Source organism: Harmonia axyridis, chromosome 3 (genome assembly GCF_914767665.1).
Source record: "Harmonia axyridis chromosome 3, icHarAxyr1.1, whole genome shotgun sequence".
In the NCBI taxonomy this organism is placed as follows: Eukaryota; Metazoa; Arthropoda; class Insecta; order Coleoptera; family Coccinellidae; genus Harmonia; species Harmonia axyridis.
Window position 1 is genome coordinate 12406528 of NC_059503.1, and position 15865 is coordinate 12422392.

At 33.2% G+C, this 15865-nt stretch overlaps 3 protein-coding genes across 3 annotated transcripts; 1 reads left to right on the top strand and 2 right to left on the bottom strand.

Moving 5' to 3' along the window:
• Positions 1-31: 31 nt before the first annotated feature.
• LOC123674474 (probable cysteine--tRNA ligase, mitochondrial) lies at positions 32-1796 on the bottom strand. Its single transcript, XM_045609356.1, has 2 exons — positions 920-1796; positions 32-837 (listed from the first exon to the last, which is right to left on the bottom strand). The coding sequence occupies exons 1-2, from the start codon at positions 1617-1619 to the stop codon at positions 50-52; spliced, it is 1488 nt and encodes a 495-aa protein (XP_045465312.1). The 5' UTR covers positions 1620-1796; the 3' UTR covers positions 32-49.
• A 139-nt stretch (positions 1797-1935) lies between these two features.
• On the top strand, positions 1936-3870 carry LOC123674475 (inositol-tetrakisphosphate 1-kinase-like). The gene is made up of 4 exons (XM_045609357.1): positions 1936-2292; positions 2347-2445; positions 2546-3224; positions 3333-3870. The coding sequence occupies exons 1-4, from the start codon at positions 2176-2178 to the stop codon at positions 3443-3445; spliced, it is 1008 nt and encodes a 335-aa protein (XP_045465313.1). The 5' UTR covers positions 1936-2175; the 3' UTR covers positions 3446-3870.
• A 597-nt stretch (positions 3871-4467) lies between these two features.
• On the bottom strand, positions 4468-15609 carry LOC123674473 (acetylcholine receptor subunit beta-like 2). The gene is made up of 10 exons (XM_045609355.1): positions 15408-15609; positions 13706-13902; positions 12129-12238; positions 10867-11047; positions 10284-10440; positions 8912-9215; positions 6199-6351; positions 5282-5388; positions 4830-4942; positions 4468-4770 (listed from the first exon to the last, which is right to left on the bottom strand). Exons 1-10 carry the CDS (start codon positions 15475-15477, stop codon positions 4564-4566), a joined length of 1599 nt encoding a protein of 532 aa, XP_045465311.1. The 5' UTR covers positions 15478-15609; the 3' UTR covers positions 4468-4563.
• Between the last annotated feature and the right edge of the window lie 256 nt (positions 15610-15865).

Below are 15865 nucleotides of genomic sequence, written 5' to 3' on the forward strand. Positions count from 1 at the left end.
TTTTCATTTGAGTTAAAAAATAATTGGAAAATTGCATTTAAAAAAGGTTTTATTTCATCATAATTTTTTTTTGGCTCTCATCATTGATATCTATTCCCTTACTCCTCAACAAATCTCTTACTTCGTCACAATAATTTAATATCTCATTATTTTTTGTAGTAATTCCAATTTTTCGTATATTTTGTCTAAAATTTTTCAATATTTCGATCATTTCTTCATTGTTGTTTTCATTTGAAGTTTTCGGTGTCTCCATTTCATATATTTTGAATAATTCTAATATTTGACAAACAAAATTTCTCAATCCTATAACTGTAGATATGGAAACATTTTTGGTGCTTAGTAATGGATTAGTAATTTTTATTATTTTATTTAGAGTGTTGATAACTTCTGGAGTATTGAAATCATCACAAAGAGCTTCATGAACATTTTCCTTACTTTCTAACAAGAGATATTTAACACTTTCATCATCTACTATCACATCTTTGTTAGTTATACAATAATTATCGCAATTTTTCAAGAAATATTTATACTTCTTCAGTATAGTCTTGGCCATTTTTAACATCTCATCGCTATATTCCATTCTACTTCTATAATGGGACATCAAGCATGCCATTCTGAATTCATCAGGCTCTATATAATCTAATAACGTATTTACGCTTATCGTATTTTTAAGTGATTTACTCATTTTATTAGAAGATTTACAATACAACTGCCCAATATGCATCCAATAATTCACCCATTGGGAGCATGAATGATAAGCACAAGAGTGAGCTTCTTCATTTTCATGATGTGGAAATTTTAAATCCATTCCACCAGCATGTATATCAATAGAAGAACCTAAAATGAAATGTATCTATAATAATTCTTTTATCCTGAATTGGATTTTGAATTCTATTAATGTTGGGTACTACAAACATACCAAACAATTTGCTGGCTAATACAGAACATTCAACATGCCACCCAGGCCTTCCGTTACCCCAAGGGCTCTCCCAAAAAGGTTCTTCAGATTTGTTTTTTTTCCATAAAACACAATCTGACAACTCTTGATTTTCATTTTCTTCATTCTTTTGCAAATTCACAAGTTTTCCATAATTAGTATATCCTTTAATATTAAATAGAACTGATCCGTCCTTTTCATATGCCAAATCATTTTTCACTAGTCTATCAATAAATTCTTTTATATCACCTATATTTTCAGTAACTTTCAAAACAATATTTGGTTTACTTATATTGAATTTATCTAAATCAGCCCAGAATCTATCTTCATAAAATGCAGAAATCTTGTCATATGGCTTACCTAACTCTTTTGACCTCTTAATTATTTTGTCATCAATATCTGTTATATTCATAGCCGTTACTATATTAAAATTGAAATACCTAGACATAATTCGTTGTAGAATATCAATCTTCAGGTAACAACTAGCATGACCAATATGAGCATCATCATATACAGTTGGCCCACAAGTGTACCAAGTAAGAATTCCCTTTTGTTTTGTTATTAAGGGTACTTTTTCTTTAGCAATACAATTATATATGTTAATGCCTGTATTGAATCCTTGAGGTTTAATCCAGGTAGATTTTTTCCGAACGAAATTGAACATTTTTCCATGATTTCTCATTGTACCCTGAATCAACTCAATTTCTATATAAATTCAACAACTCAGTAATAGTAACTGATAACATATTTTTTGAACTCTTTGGAACTGGAATCATATAAGGATTCAATGAGGTTAATTGATGATCATAGATATAGACAAAATGAAGAAATATGGATTAGAATATTAGGATTTTTAACATTTCGGTATTTTTTGAGGTATTCCTCTGCTATTTGTTATTATTTTCCACCATCTCGGATTGAACTAGAATACTATCTTCTTTCCAACTAAGTTGTTATTCAATATGCATAGTTCATAAAAATCAGTAGTAGTTCATGAGTTACAATAATATTTTGAATGAAATAGGAAGCATGTTTTTTAACACAAGTTTTTATCTGTTGTTTATTATCACATAGTTGTTAGCATAATTAGTTATCATGTTTTGATAGCAAAAGTTTATGATTAAAGTTGTTCTTTTCCTTTTTCTTATCACTTTCGGTTTTCATATGTTTCATTGAATATTATGTACTAACTATATATAACTCGAAAAATACATCATTTTGCAAAATCAGTAAACACAATGACACCTAAATTGAATTTAAGACTTGCTTGTTGGATGTCCGAAAAGAAAGCTCAAAAATTAGATTGGAAAGAATTTGAAGCAGTGTGCACAAAACATGGTTATGAACTTTATAATGTAATTGTTTTATATTATTGTATATTTTCTTTTTTATATTGTGCGTTTTTTCAGGTGAATTTGGATAAACCTTTGGAGGATCAGGGCCCCATTCATGTATTTTTGCACAAATTAACAGATATAATTGCATCTGCTAAAGAAGGAAATGAAAAGGCTAGTTTTTAATATTATCTGTTTTCCAAGAACTGAATTCAAATCATTATGGATTCAAATATCCTATGAATTTACATATTAATCCTTTCTGTTTTTTTAGAATTCTAAAAAAATACAGATGATAGAAGAGTATCTTCAACATAACCCTTCTATAATAGTTATCGATCCAATATCCAACGTAAGACAACTTTTGGATAGACACAAATGTTATCAGACTATAAGATCAACCGATTTATATAATCATGGCATATTCACACCAAATTTTTGTGAATTGAAGTACAAAAATGTATCTCACATAAAGAGAGATTTGCAGATGGCAAATGTAACATATCCTTTCATTTGTAAGCCATTATTAGGTCATGGTTCTAAAGAAGCCCATGAAATGTCCATTATTTTCAATGAAAAACAGTTAAATGAAATTAAAATACCATGTGTGGCTCAAAGTTTCATAAACCACAATGCTCTGCTATTTAAATTATTCATGGTGGGTTCTAAATATTATTGTGTTGAGAGACCATCAATCAAAAATTTCCATACAACAGAATTGGATGTGATAAATTTTCAAAGCAGTGATGTATCGAAAGCTGGATGTCAACATGATTTGTCTATACTGGATCCTGAGGATAGGAATGCTGTCAAAGTCGAACCAGACCCTGAGGTACTTAGTGAAATTGCCAGAACAATAAGAAAAGAGTTTGGAATGGATTTGTTGGGCGTTGATATAGTGATATCTGATAGAACTTCAAGATATGCCATAATCGATGTTAATGTATATCCAGGTAATTCTTTGATTTTGTATTTTTGTATTGTTAGTCCTTGAATATGAACAATTATCATATATAAATTGAATTGTACAATGTATGACTGAATGATATTGTCTGTTGCAGGTTATGATGGTTTTCCAAATTTTTTTGAAGCATTATTAGAATGTGTGAAGGAGAAAAATAAAGATTCTCATATGAATGGAAAATGTGAAGAGAAGACTGAATTTTTTTTATGAGACTATGATCTATAGTTTGTCGAAATACCAAATAAGTATTTACAGTTCAATAATTGACTCAACTGAAAATATTCCTAATTGATGTTAGTATCTATTCTACTGAATATTTTACAATTTCATACTTTTATAATTACTCTAAAATGTTATAACTATAGTTCCCAATATTGAAAACAAATGAAATATCTATTTTGAGAGATTTTTTTGGTTTTTATTTCAATTTTATATCATTGTACAGTCATTATTTCATATTATCTTTATTAAATTGTTAAGTTATAAATTTCTAATTTTTAGGAATTATATGATTTTATTGATTATAGAATGCATATCCTCATCATATTGCTCATTATGTTTTCTGCAAACAAAATATTTTATTGATATGTTATTTTTCTGCCATATGCTTTCAATAAATTCATGTTTTATACTTATTTACATTGAATCTGTTCCTAAAAAGTTGAAGGATATATTCAATAATTACTAATTGAGAGTTACGTCATGAAGTAACTCGCGATTTGTAAATTTATATCATATTATTGTGATCCTAAGAGAATCACAATGAATAAATAAATATTGTTTGATTCAGTGATCACAATAATCATAAATACCTACACAGAACATCAGCTTTACTGTGATTCCCCTGTCCTGTTTTATATATTATTCTGTGGTTTACAGTAACTGTAGTTCAATGACCTAAGGAATACCCAGAACGATGTTGTCATTAGTATAGTATATCCAAAGTCACTGGAGGAAGATGAATATTTCGATTATACAAGGTTTGCCCAAGTTTCCAGAAATTCCTTTGTGCCCAGTGAATTTATTATTTATTTATTTATTCAAAGGGACATATATGGCCAAGTGTTTTTATGGACTAGTTCAAGTGACTTTGGATATACTATACTTTTTGGTTTCTGATGATGTTGAAACGGCGTTAAAGACAATTTAATATGGATAAGACTTTAGATTACTTCAGTCTTGGGATATATTCTTCCTAGCTTTCTATTCACCTCAGGCATTGAATAAAAAAATAATGTTTCATTACTTTTTATTTTGATTATTTTAAATTATTTATGGATATGATAACAAATAAATAAACAATTCAATTTTAACAATGGGATGGATTCCTACTGGATAGGAATATGTGAAGGTGGTAGCTGAAATATTTTCGAAAGTGTTATTTCACTTAGTTGTTGATCGACTGGGGTTCTAGTGTCATACAAAGAAGGAGCTTGGAATATAATACCGCATGTACCACCAATGCAAGCTAGAGTGAATACCCACAAAAAAAATCGATCCAGTACCATAGAAATGAACTTCCAATCTTCCACAATCTGGAAATAAAAGTTATTAGATATTTCTCCTGTGAATTGAAAAATTTATAAAAAAAAACCTCTCTATCTTTGTCCGCATCCCTTATATGTTGAGCAATAAAACGGACCCCTTGAAGAGCTTCAAGAACATGATTAGACAGCTGACGAGGTGTTATATCCGATGAGCAAGTCACTGTAATACAGAGAAATATTTTTAACTCCGGAGCATAAGGTTAATATGGTGTCTAAAATGAGTGAAATGTTTAGAAATATTAGTTTGTCCACTTATTCTCGAAAAAGTATAAAATAAAACTGGCAACTATTTGAATTTTAAGAAGCTTGCTACTACTTCCCTTGATTCCTTATCGTTTTCTTTGTCGCAGCCCTACCTAAGGAAGGAAGGGGAACTACCGACAACGTCAAATTCGAGTTGTCAAGTACAAAATCTATCAAATGGACACACCAGTATTTTTAGACATCTTAATGGTATTTTAAAAATTTAGATGATGAATTAAGTTTCTGTCATACTAACTTGAAGCGTGAGCCTTCAATTTGTTGTCCTCTGCATTTTGTAACACAAAGCTTGGTTCTTTGCTGGTTAGTTTGAAATCTGTTGTAAATGGTTCGTTAACATTCAGTCTGCGAATTAAAAATGAAAAATTAATGAGATTAGCTATGTAGTTAACTATATTTGTATCTTAAATCAAAAGTATTATCTAATTCTACTTCAGTGGAGTGGCACTAAAACATACATGGGCGTACTACTTTGCTTCCGCCGTTTTTTCTTTTTTCGTTTTTTATTGTTAAAAACTGGTTATACATTATTTATGATTCAAAGTATTGTCCATCGCTGGCCACTACTTTCTTCCATCTTCCGGGCGGCGTACGAATTTTTGAAATGGCTTGTTGCGTCATTCCGATGATCCTGCCAATTCTTGTTGCGTTTGACACGAGTCTTGATCAAGTAATGCTTCCAATTCTGCATCTTCGAAAGCCATCTCTCTTCCACGGCCATGCTGGTCTTCGACGTCAAAATCACCGTACTTGATGCGTTGGAAACCACTCTCAGCACGTTCTTTCACTAAAAGCGGCCTCACCATAGGTATTTGAGAGCATTCGATGAGACTCAGCCGCAGGTTTCTTAATATTAAAGCAAAAAATTAAAACCTCTCGTAAATTTTTGCTCGTAAGCTGATATGTTTAACCGAGAATAACTATATGATGCAGAAAGAAATTGACTAATATTTCAATGGCGTTATGTTAACAAATACCTGAGCAATACATCTACGATCCATTTATTTCGACTACTACTTTTACCGCTACAGCAATCTATTGAAAAATGGCAGAAGCAAAGTTGTACACCTAATGAATTTGCATTTGATTATGATAATGTTGGAGACAGATAATTATAGATAGAATTCGAATAAAAACGGTAAAATGGATACTCACTGCATATCTAAATCGTTAGTGTATCCTCGTGGTGGCATACTGTCATCATACTCTGGTACCGAATATGTTGTCCTCCTCATGATGAGCAATTTCGGCATCCAATGCAAGAATATTTTTCTAACCCATGGTCCTAGTTTATGTGTAGACGGTGATCTGAGAAATTGATTTTTTTAAGTTATTTCTGCCCTCTTCAAATGAAAGACTGAAATCCACCTATTTTTTTTTTTCATTTGTTTTTGTCTGTATATGTATCTGAATCTGTTGTTATTTTCAAAAAGATTAACCTAGGTACTTATGATAACTTTGCCTGACATTGAATATTCTACTTTCTTCATCCTCATATGTTACTTATGCTAACGGTATTAATATTTAATAATTTGATCAGTATCAGTTCACTATTTATTTATTGGTCATAGATTGTTGTAGAATTTTTTCGTAAATTATCAAAGATCGCAAATTTGTGTGCCGAATTATTTTTCTATTCAATTGTGTTACGTAAGCTTTGTTACAAGGATTCGATAATAAAACATACACCACACAAATGTGATATTAACAATTAATGATGAAAATCGATTTGAGTGTGATGCTCGAAGAGAGTTGAACACTTCAAATTTGAATTAGGTATATTTAAACTTTCGACATAAAAAATATTGGAATGTATCTACTAATTGATCCAATTTCAACTACATATAAAACGAAGGGTTCATTCGTGGTTTTGGAAACATTGAAATAAATGTTTCAGTGTAGGTACCTATGTCGATAATGCTCTAAAATATGTGGCAATATACCAACAACGCTTCAATTGAATCGTTTCACTAATCAATTAAATTTACTTCTACTACACCATACGCACCTGCTGTTATGATTAAAATAAATAAAACCATGATTTATAGTTTGAGGTTTGAGCTATAATCAAATTAATGTTCTATTTTTTCCGAATTGACCAAGCAAAATCATGGATTTACCTGATTAGTTGTGATTAAAAGTATACATACATAACATATAATGCTATAATTTTGCCGAAATGTCGGTGAATTATGTATCGAAAATGGTCACAAAAAATGAGGAAATTACTGAAGTCAGGAGCTTTCGAGCGCTCGCATCCATGTGCCAATTGTTTCCTTGGAGACCATATAATTGTATATAGGGATATCCGAGGTTTTGAAGCCCCTAAACTTTTTCTCGATAACAAGAGGTTTCAGCAGGACAGCGAAACTTGTCATGCCTCCCGACGACGACAAAAATTTCATCACCCTTTATAACGGCAACTTATAGTGGAGACCAAGGTCGTAGATCTTTTTTTTCGAACCGAAAATTACTAAAAATAATAGCATTTTTTTCATTCGATTGTACATACCATTCGATTGTTTCTATATTGGAGGTACCAAGAAAAATGAAAAATTCCTTGAATCATTTTAGGAATAGAATGTGCTATACATGGCCTGCAATGGTTTGTTTTCGAAATACAAGGTGTTTCTTGTAGTCCTACTTTTTTTTATGCATATAACAGTTTATTGATCTTTTGTACAGATTGGGTGAATAAGTACCAAAAATTATTATCAATTATTTATTCATCACAGCTCACTGGATCTTATAATAATTTGAATTTTCCTGAGTATTGCTGTAGATTTGTTTGACAAGAACCGACAAGAAACCATAAAGTGTAGTACTGAACCACAGTTTCTTTTTACATTTTTCTACACTACCCCAGTGATTCACCAAATGTACCTCCAATTTAGGAACACCCTGTATAGTTCATTCAAAACTGATGTCTTTAAAAATGGATTGCAATTTGAATGGAACCATTAAATTGTAAAACACATCAAAGACAATTTTTCGATGCGAATAACTCAGTTCAGTTCTTTGATAACTGCAGTATTAAAATTTTGTGAGGAAAATGATACAAAAAACCGAAAAGTGTAAGCTGATGACGAATGCAAAAATCACAGATGGCAAAACGAGGGGGATGCCGACAAAACTGGTAGATAAAGGAAAATAATAAACTTCGGACATAGACGTGATGTAGCGCAATAAAAGTAATCATCTTGAAAGCGATAATGAACTCATAAAACATAGACAAACATAAACCATAGATAAATTAGTTTATCTATGCCATAAACCGTAAAGTGATTGATTTTTTGCTGCCATGTCGATTTCGAAAAAAAGTAGAAAAGAATATTGATTCATTTTATGGAAGAATTTTCGTTCTTCGTCTTCGAGAGAATTCTGAAATTTTATATTTTGGAAATCTTGGGTAGGGGTAATTATCCCCAGTACCCCCTCCCATTTCTACGCCCTTGGTGGAGACCGCATTTGGATGAGCTCCCATTCTGTTATGATTCACAACTTTCATGGAATTTTTTCTGTACCTAAATATAACCTGCTATAACTTATAGAATAGCGTGAAAAACGCTCCTTAGGGATAATCACCTGTCTATTTAATTTTGCTAGGTGCATAACTGTTTGATCGACCACAAATTCGCTCGCACAATTATACATAATTATTATAATAAACACTCAGCTACCTCCATGAACATCCTTCTTTATTATCATTGCAATAAAACCTGCACACACTCCTATGGAAGAGCAAACATTTTCAACCCACCTTTTTCATGTAGGTAACCAAGACTAACGAATCGTCAACTTAATAAAGTTATGAAAATTACTTTTCACCCTTCGTAACGAACACGAGATCAGAACGAAAGATACTCACCTGAAATAAACGTTGAGCACGCAAACCGTAACCCAGATGGAGGAAGTAACCAGGGACATGGTGAACAATAGGTATTTCCCCAGCAGAGGCACGGCCAGAGAAGTGGGAGGGATGATTTCGGCCAGCAGGAGGAAGAACACAGTGAGGGAGAGCAGGATCGACACGCACAAGCTGACTTTCTCTCCCGAATCCGATGGGAGGTAGAACACCAGCACTGTGAGGAAGGTTATCCCCACGCAGGGTATTATAAGGTTCACCGTGTAGAACAGAGTTTTGCGTCGCATCGTTATTTTGAAAGTTATATCTGGAAAAGATTGAAATAGAAGAATCAGTCGTTTTGTAGTATGATTTCAGGTTAGGGAAAAGCAATTTCGCTTTATTTTAATGCTTACAATCATCCAAATCAATTCAAATATACGTAGTTCTATTCCCTAACTCATTACCAGCAAGAATCCAACTTCAAAATGGCCCTCTGGTCGAAGCTCTTGTCTCTATTGGCAAAAAACAAGGACAAACAGTTTTTACAGACCTCTGTTGAGGCCAAATTTGTATCTCCAAGCGCGTTCGCCACACACATGAACAGGTGGTAGCCACTTGGTGCCAGGTCTATAGGGTAGATGTATAAGAACCTCCCATGTTGTGACTGCTTCTATTTAATTGCCAGCTTCAAATGGTCGAGGTGTTCATAGTAGAGGACGGAATTAAGCATTTGATCATAGGGGAGCAGTTCATAGTAGAGTATTCCTGCCAATCCCACCAAACACTCAGCAACACCTTCTTGGCCATCAATCCTTGGTTGGTCAAGATCTGGTCGCTTTTTTAGCTTTCGACCGTAATCTCTGTCGCTTGAAATTGTTGTAAGTGATCCTATTTTTCATGTCCAGTCACCATTTGCTTCAGAATGGGTCAATTTTGTTGCGATTCAGTAGCGATTCTCAGATGAAAATTCGGTCAGGTTTTTTTGCTTCAGAATGTATGTCACCCAAACATCTAGCTTTTTTTTTGTAATCCAGCCTTCTTTAAATCGTTCCAAACGGTTTCATGATCGATGTTTAGCTTCTGGGAGATGCTAAGGCTGCTAACATGCCAATCTATCTTGATATTGACCGTGATTTTAGCGAAATTTTGGGCATGGCGCAAAATACGATATTACATTTTCTCCTACATAATATTGTAGTGATTGCATGCCCGAGAGGTGGCGTTGCATCACTCTCACTTCATAAAGAATTTCCGAATTTAAGCAGAGTCACCTCTCCACGATGATGTTAGGGTGTCTTGGGGAGAGATCGCTGGATAACCCAACTCATCCGCAAGTTAAATTCTTGAGTGTACTCTTATTTCAATAAAATCCTATATTTTTTGAGTCTCTTACCTGAGTAGGGTTCCGGACAGCAAGGATAATATTCCTCATTCCTTGTAGCTGGTACTGCAAGCAAATCCCATTCTACCGATAGGTAAAATTCACTCAAATCAATTCCTACTTTGACAATGTTGCTTCCAGGGACTTGGTCTATGTGCTTCAGATCTACCTGAAAGTAATTTTATGTTTTGGAACCTGCTTTGACTGTTTCTCATATTGTCAAAGATTTTTTCCGTGTTCAGTATAATTCTTGAAAGAATGTGCTGAAGACTTGAAATTTTCAGAATTGTTTCCAAGTCCTATTGTGTCTATTGGGTTTGTTAATGAACAAAATTCGTTGAATAGTTGGTCCAATAAATGAAAAAATACATACCTGACCAAATTGAAATTTAAAAATCAATTGCAAAATAGCAAAACTGATTTTCAAATTTTCATGAGTGTCCAATGAATTTTTCAGAATTGGCATAGCGAATAGATATTTGGTAATCTTTTGAATGTACCTATTTATTTCTTCAATGACCGCTATCACCTCACCTCGAGGCTTTCAATATCGACAGGGGCGGTGATAAATCTCCCAAAAAGAAATTATACTCACTTGTTTTCCGTTGTATGTCCACGAGCCGAATTTCATTAGGCAGCTCTGTTCATCAAATGGAAAGTATTGCACATTTATCTCGCAAGAAGATTTATAAATGGACGGAGGCTTCCAAATTACTTCCCCAGTGTAGGATAAAACAGCCTTGGTCATCAGGGTTACTTCATAGTTGCCGTCTGCACTTAAATGTAAAACATTTTATATCAATTACTTGCTTTTATTTTCTCGCGGAACGTCTGACATTGATAAAAACCCGTTATTTAAGCCCGAAAGCTTCAGAGGGATAAAATGAGGTTTCTTTCATTGTTTCGTTTATTGTATTTTACAGCTTCCCGACATCAACTTCCACTTCTTCCTAACGAAAAAATCGTGAGGAATCTTCAACATTGTTCTGTTCTCCGGACCTCGGAGGGAATGAACTTCTACTCAAATTGATCGGGCTTAATGAAAGGAGGATTGATAACTGCTCGTTTTTTTTTTGTTCTCACTCGGAAGTGGTGTATAAAGCAGATAATTTCGGGCTTTTGTTGACATAATGAGTATATCAGCTAGGAAATTGTATGTCCGCACTGTGGTTTTTTCTTTATTTTGATCAGAAGCAAGAAATGAAATTTTATCCCATACAGGGATGAAATTAATGACATTTTCCTGATAAATTCGAGGCAGATCAATTTTTAGTTGAAGAGAGGTATCTAGATATTGTTGAAGTGACACAAAATTTCTGTAATCCCAGAGAAAGTCGGAAAAAAATCTAACATCTTAGTGACAACACATACAGTTGAAATTTTGCATGTGGATATACAGGATGGTCAAGATTTTAGTTCAATAACTTCGGCGTTGGATAGAACAACTATTTTTATGGAAAAAAAGTTTATATGAAGATATATCCCAAAAAGCTCCGTTTTCGAGATTCAAGGTGTTGAAGTTCGAAAAAATTAGTTTTTTACTTATTACTCTGGTATTACTACATTCATTATTCTAATTTTTAGGTATCGAAATCTAGATAATGTACTGTTTTGAATTAGGTGCCTCTGCCTTTTCTCATTGAAAATCTACACCACTGTCTTTATCTCAAGAAACTTAATTAATTTCTGAAATCAACAGAGCTTCACTTAAAAAAGGTCTTTAGAATTTTTTTCATAGAATGTACCATTTTCGAGATAATAAAGTACAAAGTAAACACTATCTACGAGAATCTACAAAAATTAATTGATTATTATTAATTACTTGATAAACATAAATTGTTATGATTTGTTACATACTTATTGAATAGTACAATATCTGGCAGCCAAATATGCTCCGATGGAACATACAACATTTCCACACCGCCATACTCTTGTGGATTCCATGTCAGTTTGTAATCCGTCCATTTCTAAAAACAAAGTAGAAAATTCAAGATACATACCTAAAAAGGGAATGGTCTTCCATATCACAATTTCTAAAGGATGTTTTTTTTTAGAGCTATAGAACTTTAAATTGCAATAAAACAACGATGGATTATTCGATTGACATGAATTTTATTTATCCGCAAGATAATCTTGTGGCATTACATTTTAAATATGATTTCTGGCAGATGACCGCTACGGCTTGCTCGGATGTAGTCCAATCTGGACGTCCAATTTTCGATGACCTTTTCCAACATTTGTGGCCGTATATCGGCAATAACACGGCGAATGTTGTCTTCCAAATGGTCAAGGCTTTGTGGCTTATCCGCATAGACCAATGACTTTACATAGCCCCACAGAAAGCAGTCTAGCGGTGTTAAATCACAAGATCTTGGAGGCCAATTCACAGGTCCAAAACGTGAAATTAGGCGGTCACCAAACGTGTCTTTCAATAAATCGAATGTGGCACGAGCTGTGTGACATGTTGCGCCGTCTTGTTGGAACCACAGCTCCTGGACATCATGGTTGTTCAATTCAGGAATGAAAAAGTTAGTAATCATGGCTCTATACCGATCACCATTGACTGTAACGTTCTGGCCATCATCGTTTTTGAAAAAGTACGGACCAATGATTCCACCAGCCCATAAAGCGCACCAAACAGCCAGTTTTTCTGGATATAACGGTGTTTCGACATACACTTGAGGATTAGCGTCACTCCAAATGAGGCAGTTTTGTTTGTTGACGTAGCCATTCAACCAGAAGTGCGCTTCATCGCTAAACAAAATAAAATGGACGTAGTGCGCGATACGTATTCCGCACAGAACCATTATTTTCGAAATAAAACTGCACTATTTGCAAGCGTTGTTCAGGCATGAGTCTATTCATGATGAATTGCCAAACCAAACTGAGAATAAATCACTTGACAGCTGTTAAATCGGTCGCCATCTTGAACAGTAATGCCAACTTAAAGTTATATACCTTGAAAAAAAAAACACCCGTTACCTAAAAAGGGAATGGTCTTCCATATCACAAGTTCTAATGAAGGGCTTTCCAATAAGAGGTTCCATTTGAATATAATACAGGGTGTCAAAGTTGGAAAATGGCATTTTTTTCAAAGTAAAATTTCTCGTAGGAAAATATCTCAATGAAACACTTTTGCACGGCAAATATTGCTTAACCATAAGGTAATGATTTAGACTGGTTTTCAAAAAAAATTATTGTTAGATATGGGGTGAGTCAAACATTACTAAGAATTAAATTGATTCGATTCATAATTCAAGCTGTAATTGAAAATTCTGGAAAAATTTAAAAAATTAACCGGTGACGATTTTTCCATCAGGCTGCTGCCTGGTCCTTTTTATGAAAAAGTGGTGTAATAAATAACGACTTCGCAAGTTTTATATAATACCAACGAAATATTAGCATAGTCAAAAAAAGTTTTAATTTTATCTCACCTGTACCACCCAAAGGTTCGTTGTCATAATTTGATTCTTGAGATTCATTTCAATTAGCTGAGACAACTTCAATCCTAGCCATACTGTTAGTGTTTCAGTGTGGTTAATTACAGGCCTAATGAGCCTGTTATAATTGCTCAATAAATCATCGTAAAGCCTCTTTGTGTCAGGATTGGCTTCTATGTGTTTGATATTTGCTAAAAAAATGGATATTAATTTGTGGTTGTCTTGTTTTGATTTCGACTCCTATTGAAACGATATTATCATAATAACAAGTTTATAGCTATGTATTCAATGAGTTTGTTATACAGGGTGATTCACCGCGATGACCTATTAAAGGTTGATGGAAAACTAATCATAATTTTGTGATGAGAATTTAGATAATAGGGTTTGAGAAAATTATCTTTCTCCTTACAATATTTTCGGACCTCCACAACTTCCTGTTATACCTACTACTTCCTTATTTTGAATGGCACCCCCAGTATATTATTGCATCATCAGATAGCTTTTTTGATGTCAATTTAATCAATATGCCATACCTTGGGTGAAAACTCAGTGGTTCATGAGTTAATGGGAGTCTTTTAAAAAAAATGTTGGCTAGGCGAGAACCTTTTTTTATTTTCGATTCTGCAAACATTTAGTATTATACGATTGTTTGCGGTTTGGACCAAAAACGTACAGGGTGTTTATCAAGAGATCATAAACTTGGACAAATCAAAACTCAAGATTTTCAAATTAAAACCTATTATTTTAGTCAATTCTTCGTATAAAAAGAGGGGGTTTTACTTATGAAATCCCTGTACCTAAAATGAATACTTTAAGAGTCATCAATCAACTTTAAATAAGGAAAAACCGTATTTTCTGAGTGGAGGTAGTCTGTGACTTCCAAAAAACACAAAAAGAAACTAAAATTCGAAGTTTCGGTAGCTAAATTTGACATTATTTTCATGAATTGTTATTAATTATTATTCGTTATTGAAAATTTTATGATTCGTTGAAATTTTTTAAGGGTCATAGTCATAGAATACTTCGAATCATTGAGCCAGATGATTGAGACGAAATTATTTTTAGTTATTAAAGAGCGTCCAATCAAATTCGTGGTCAAGAGTGCTTTGGAGAAACTAGAATTGGTTTTCTGTGATTACAAGTAGAGCTTAGCTTGTACTATATCACTAACATTTGTTTAAATTCTTCTTATCTGGGAAATACATGGTACAAGCTGAGAGCTACCTACTTGTAATAAAAAAAAATCAACTATATAATTTCTCCACAGCAGTCTTGACCACGAATTTGAAAAAAACGCACGTTACAACATTTCTTTCAGGAATGATTCATATTAGTAGGTAATTGATAGCTACTAGTATGGATATACCTTTTATTCCATCCATCCTACGAATTAATAATTCTCTACTACAAATCTCAAAAATTTGACTTATTGCATTTTTTGAGCAGATTTATTGAGATTGACAACGAGCTTGAAATTGGAGGAATGAAAAACTGGATACTATTTTTGCAAAACTGATTTTTGATATTAAATATTGGATATTACATCAGAAAGCTTTGATTTGTGACAATATAATATAAAATATATGATACATGACGATACGCCGAACTTTTTACTGCAACTACTAAATCTGTCAAAAATTAAATGTTGACCTGCCAATTCAAATACCCTAAACACTGATAAACAATTCCCACATACCTGAAACATTGTCGATAACAATAACAAACACCAAAATAAATATAAACCCAAATTTCAATAACATTGCCATTTTAGTATCACGCCCACATCTCTGGATTTTGCTCCAGTTGAGTCTGCACAGCTGCCGGAAAATCAATGAAGATGCGCAGGCTTCGGAACATTCGAAAACGTTTCAAATATCCGATTAATTGAAATGGTTTGAAGTAGATCTGGAAGCTTTTAAGGTATTCTGTCCTCTGAATAAATCATTAAACCAAAATTTGTCGCCTTTGCGTACAAAGAACATGTACAAACACATGGATTAACATACACCGCAACCTCCACTTTCCATTTATTTGGCTTAAATTAATGGGAAAATTTAACTTTCAAATTGAACAACCTGCGTAATTTTTAATAAATCATGAAAATCTAAACATTGGCGAATTGAAAAAACTGAGCTTTAGGGTGAAGTTGCCTTT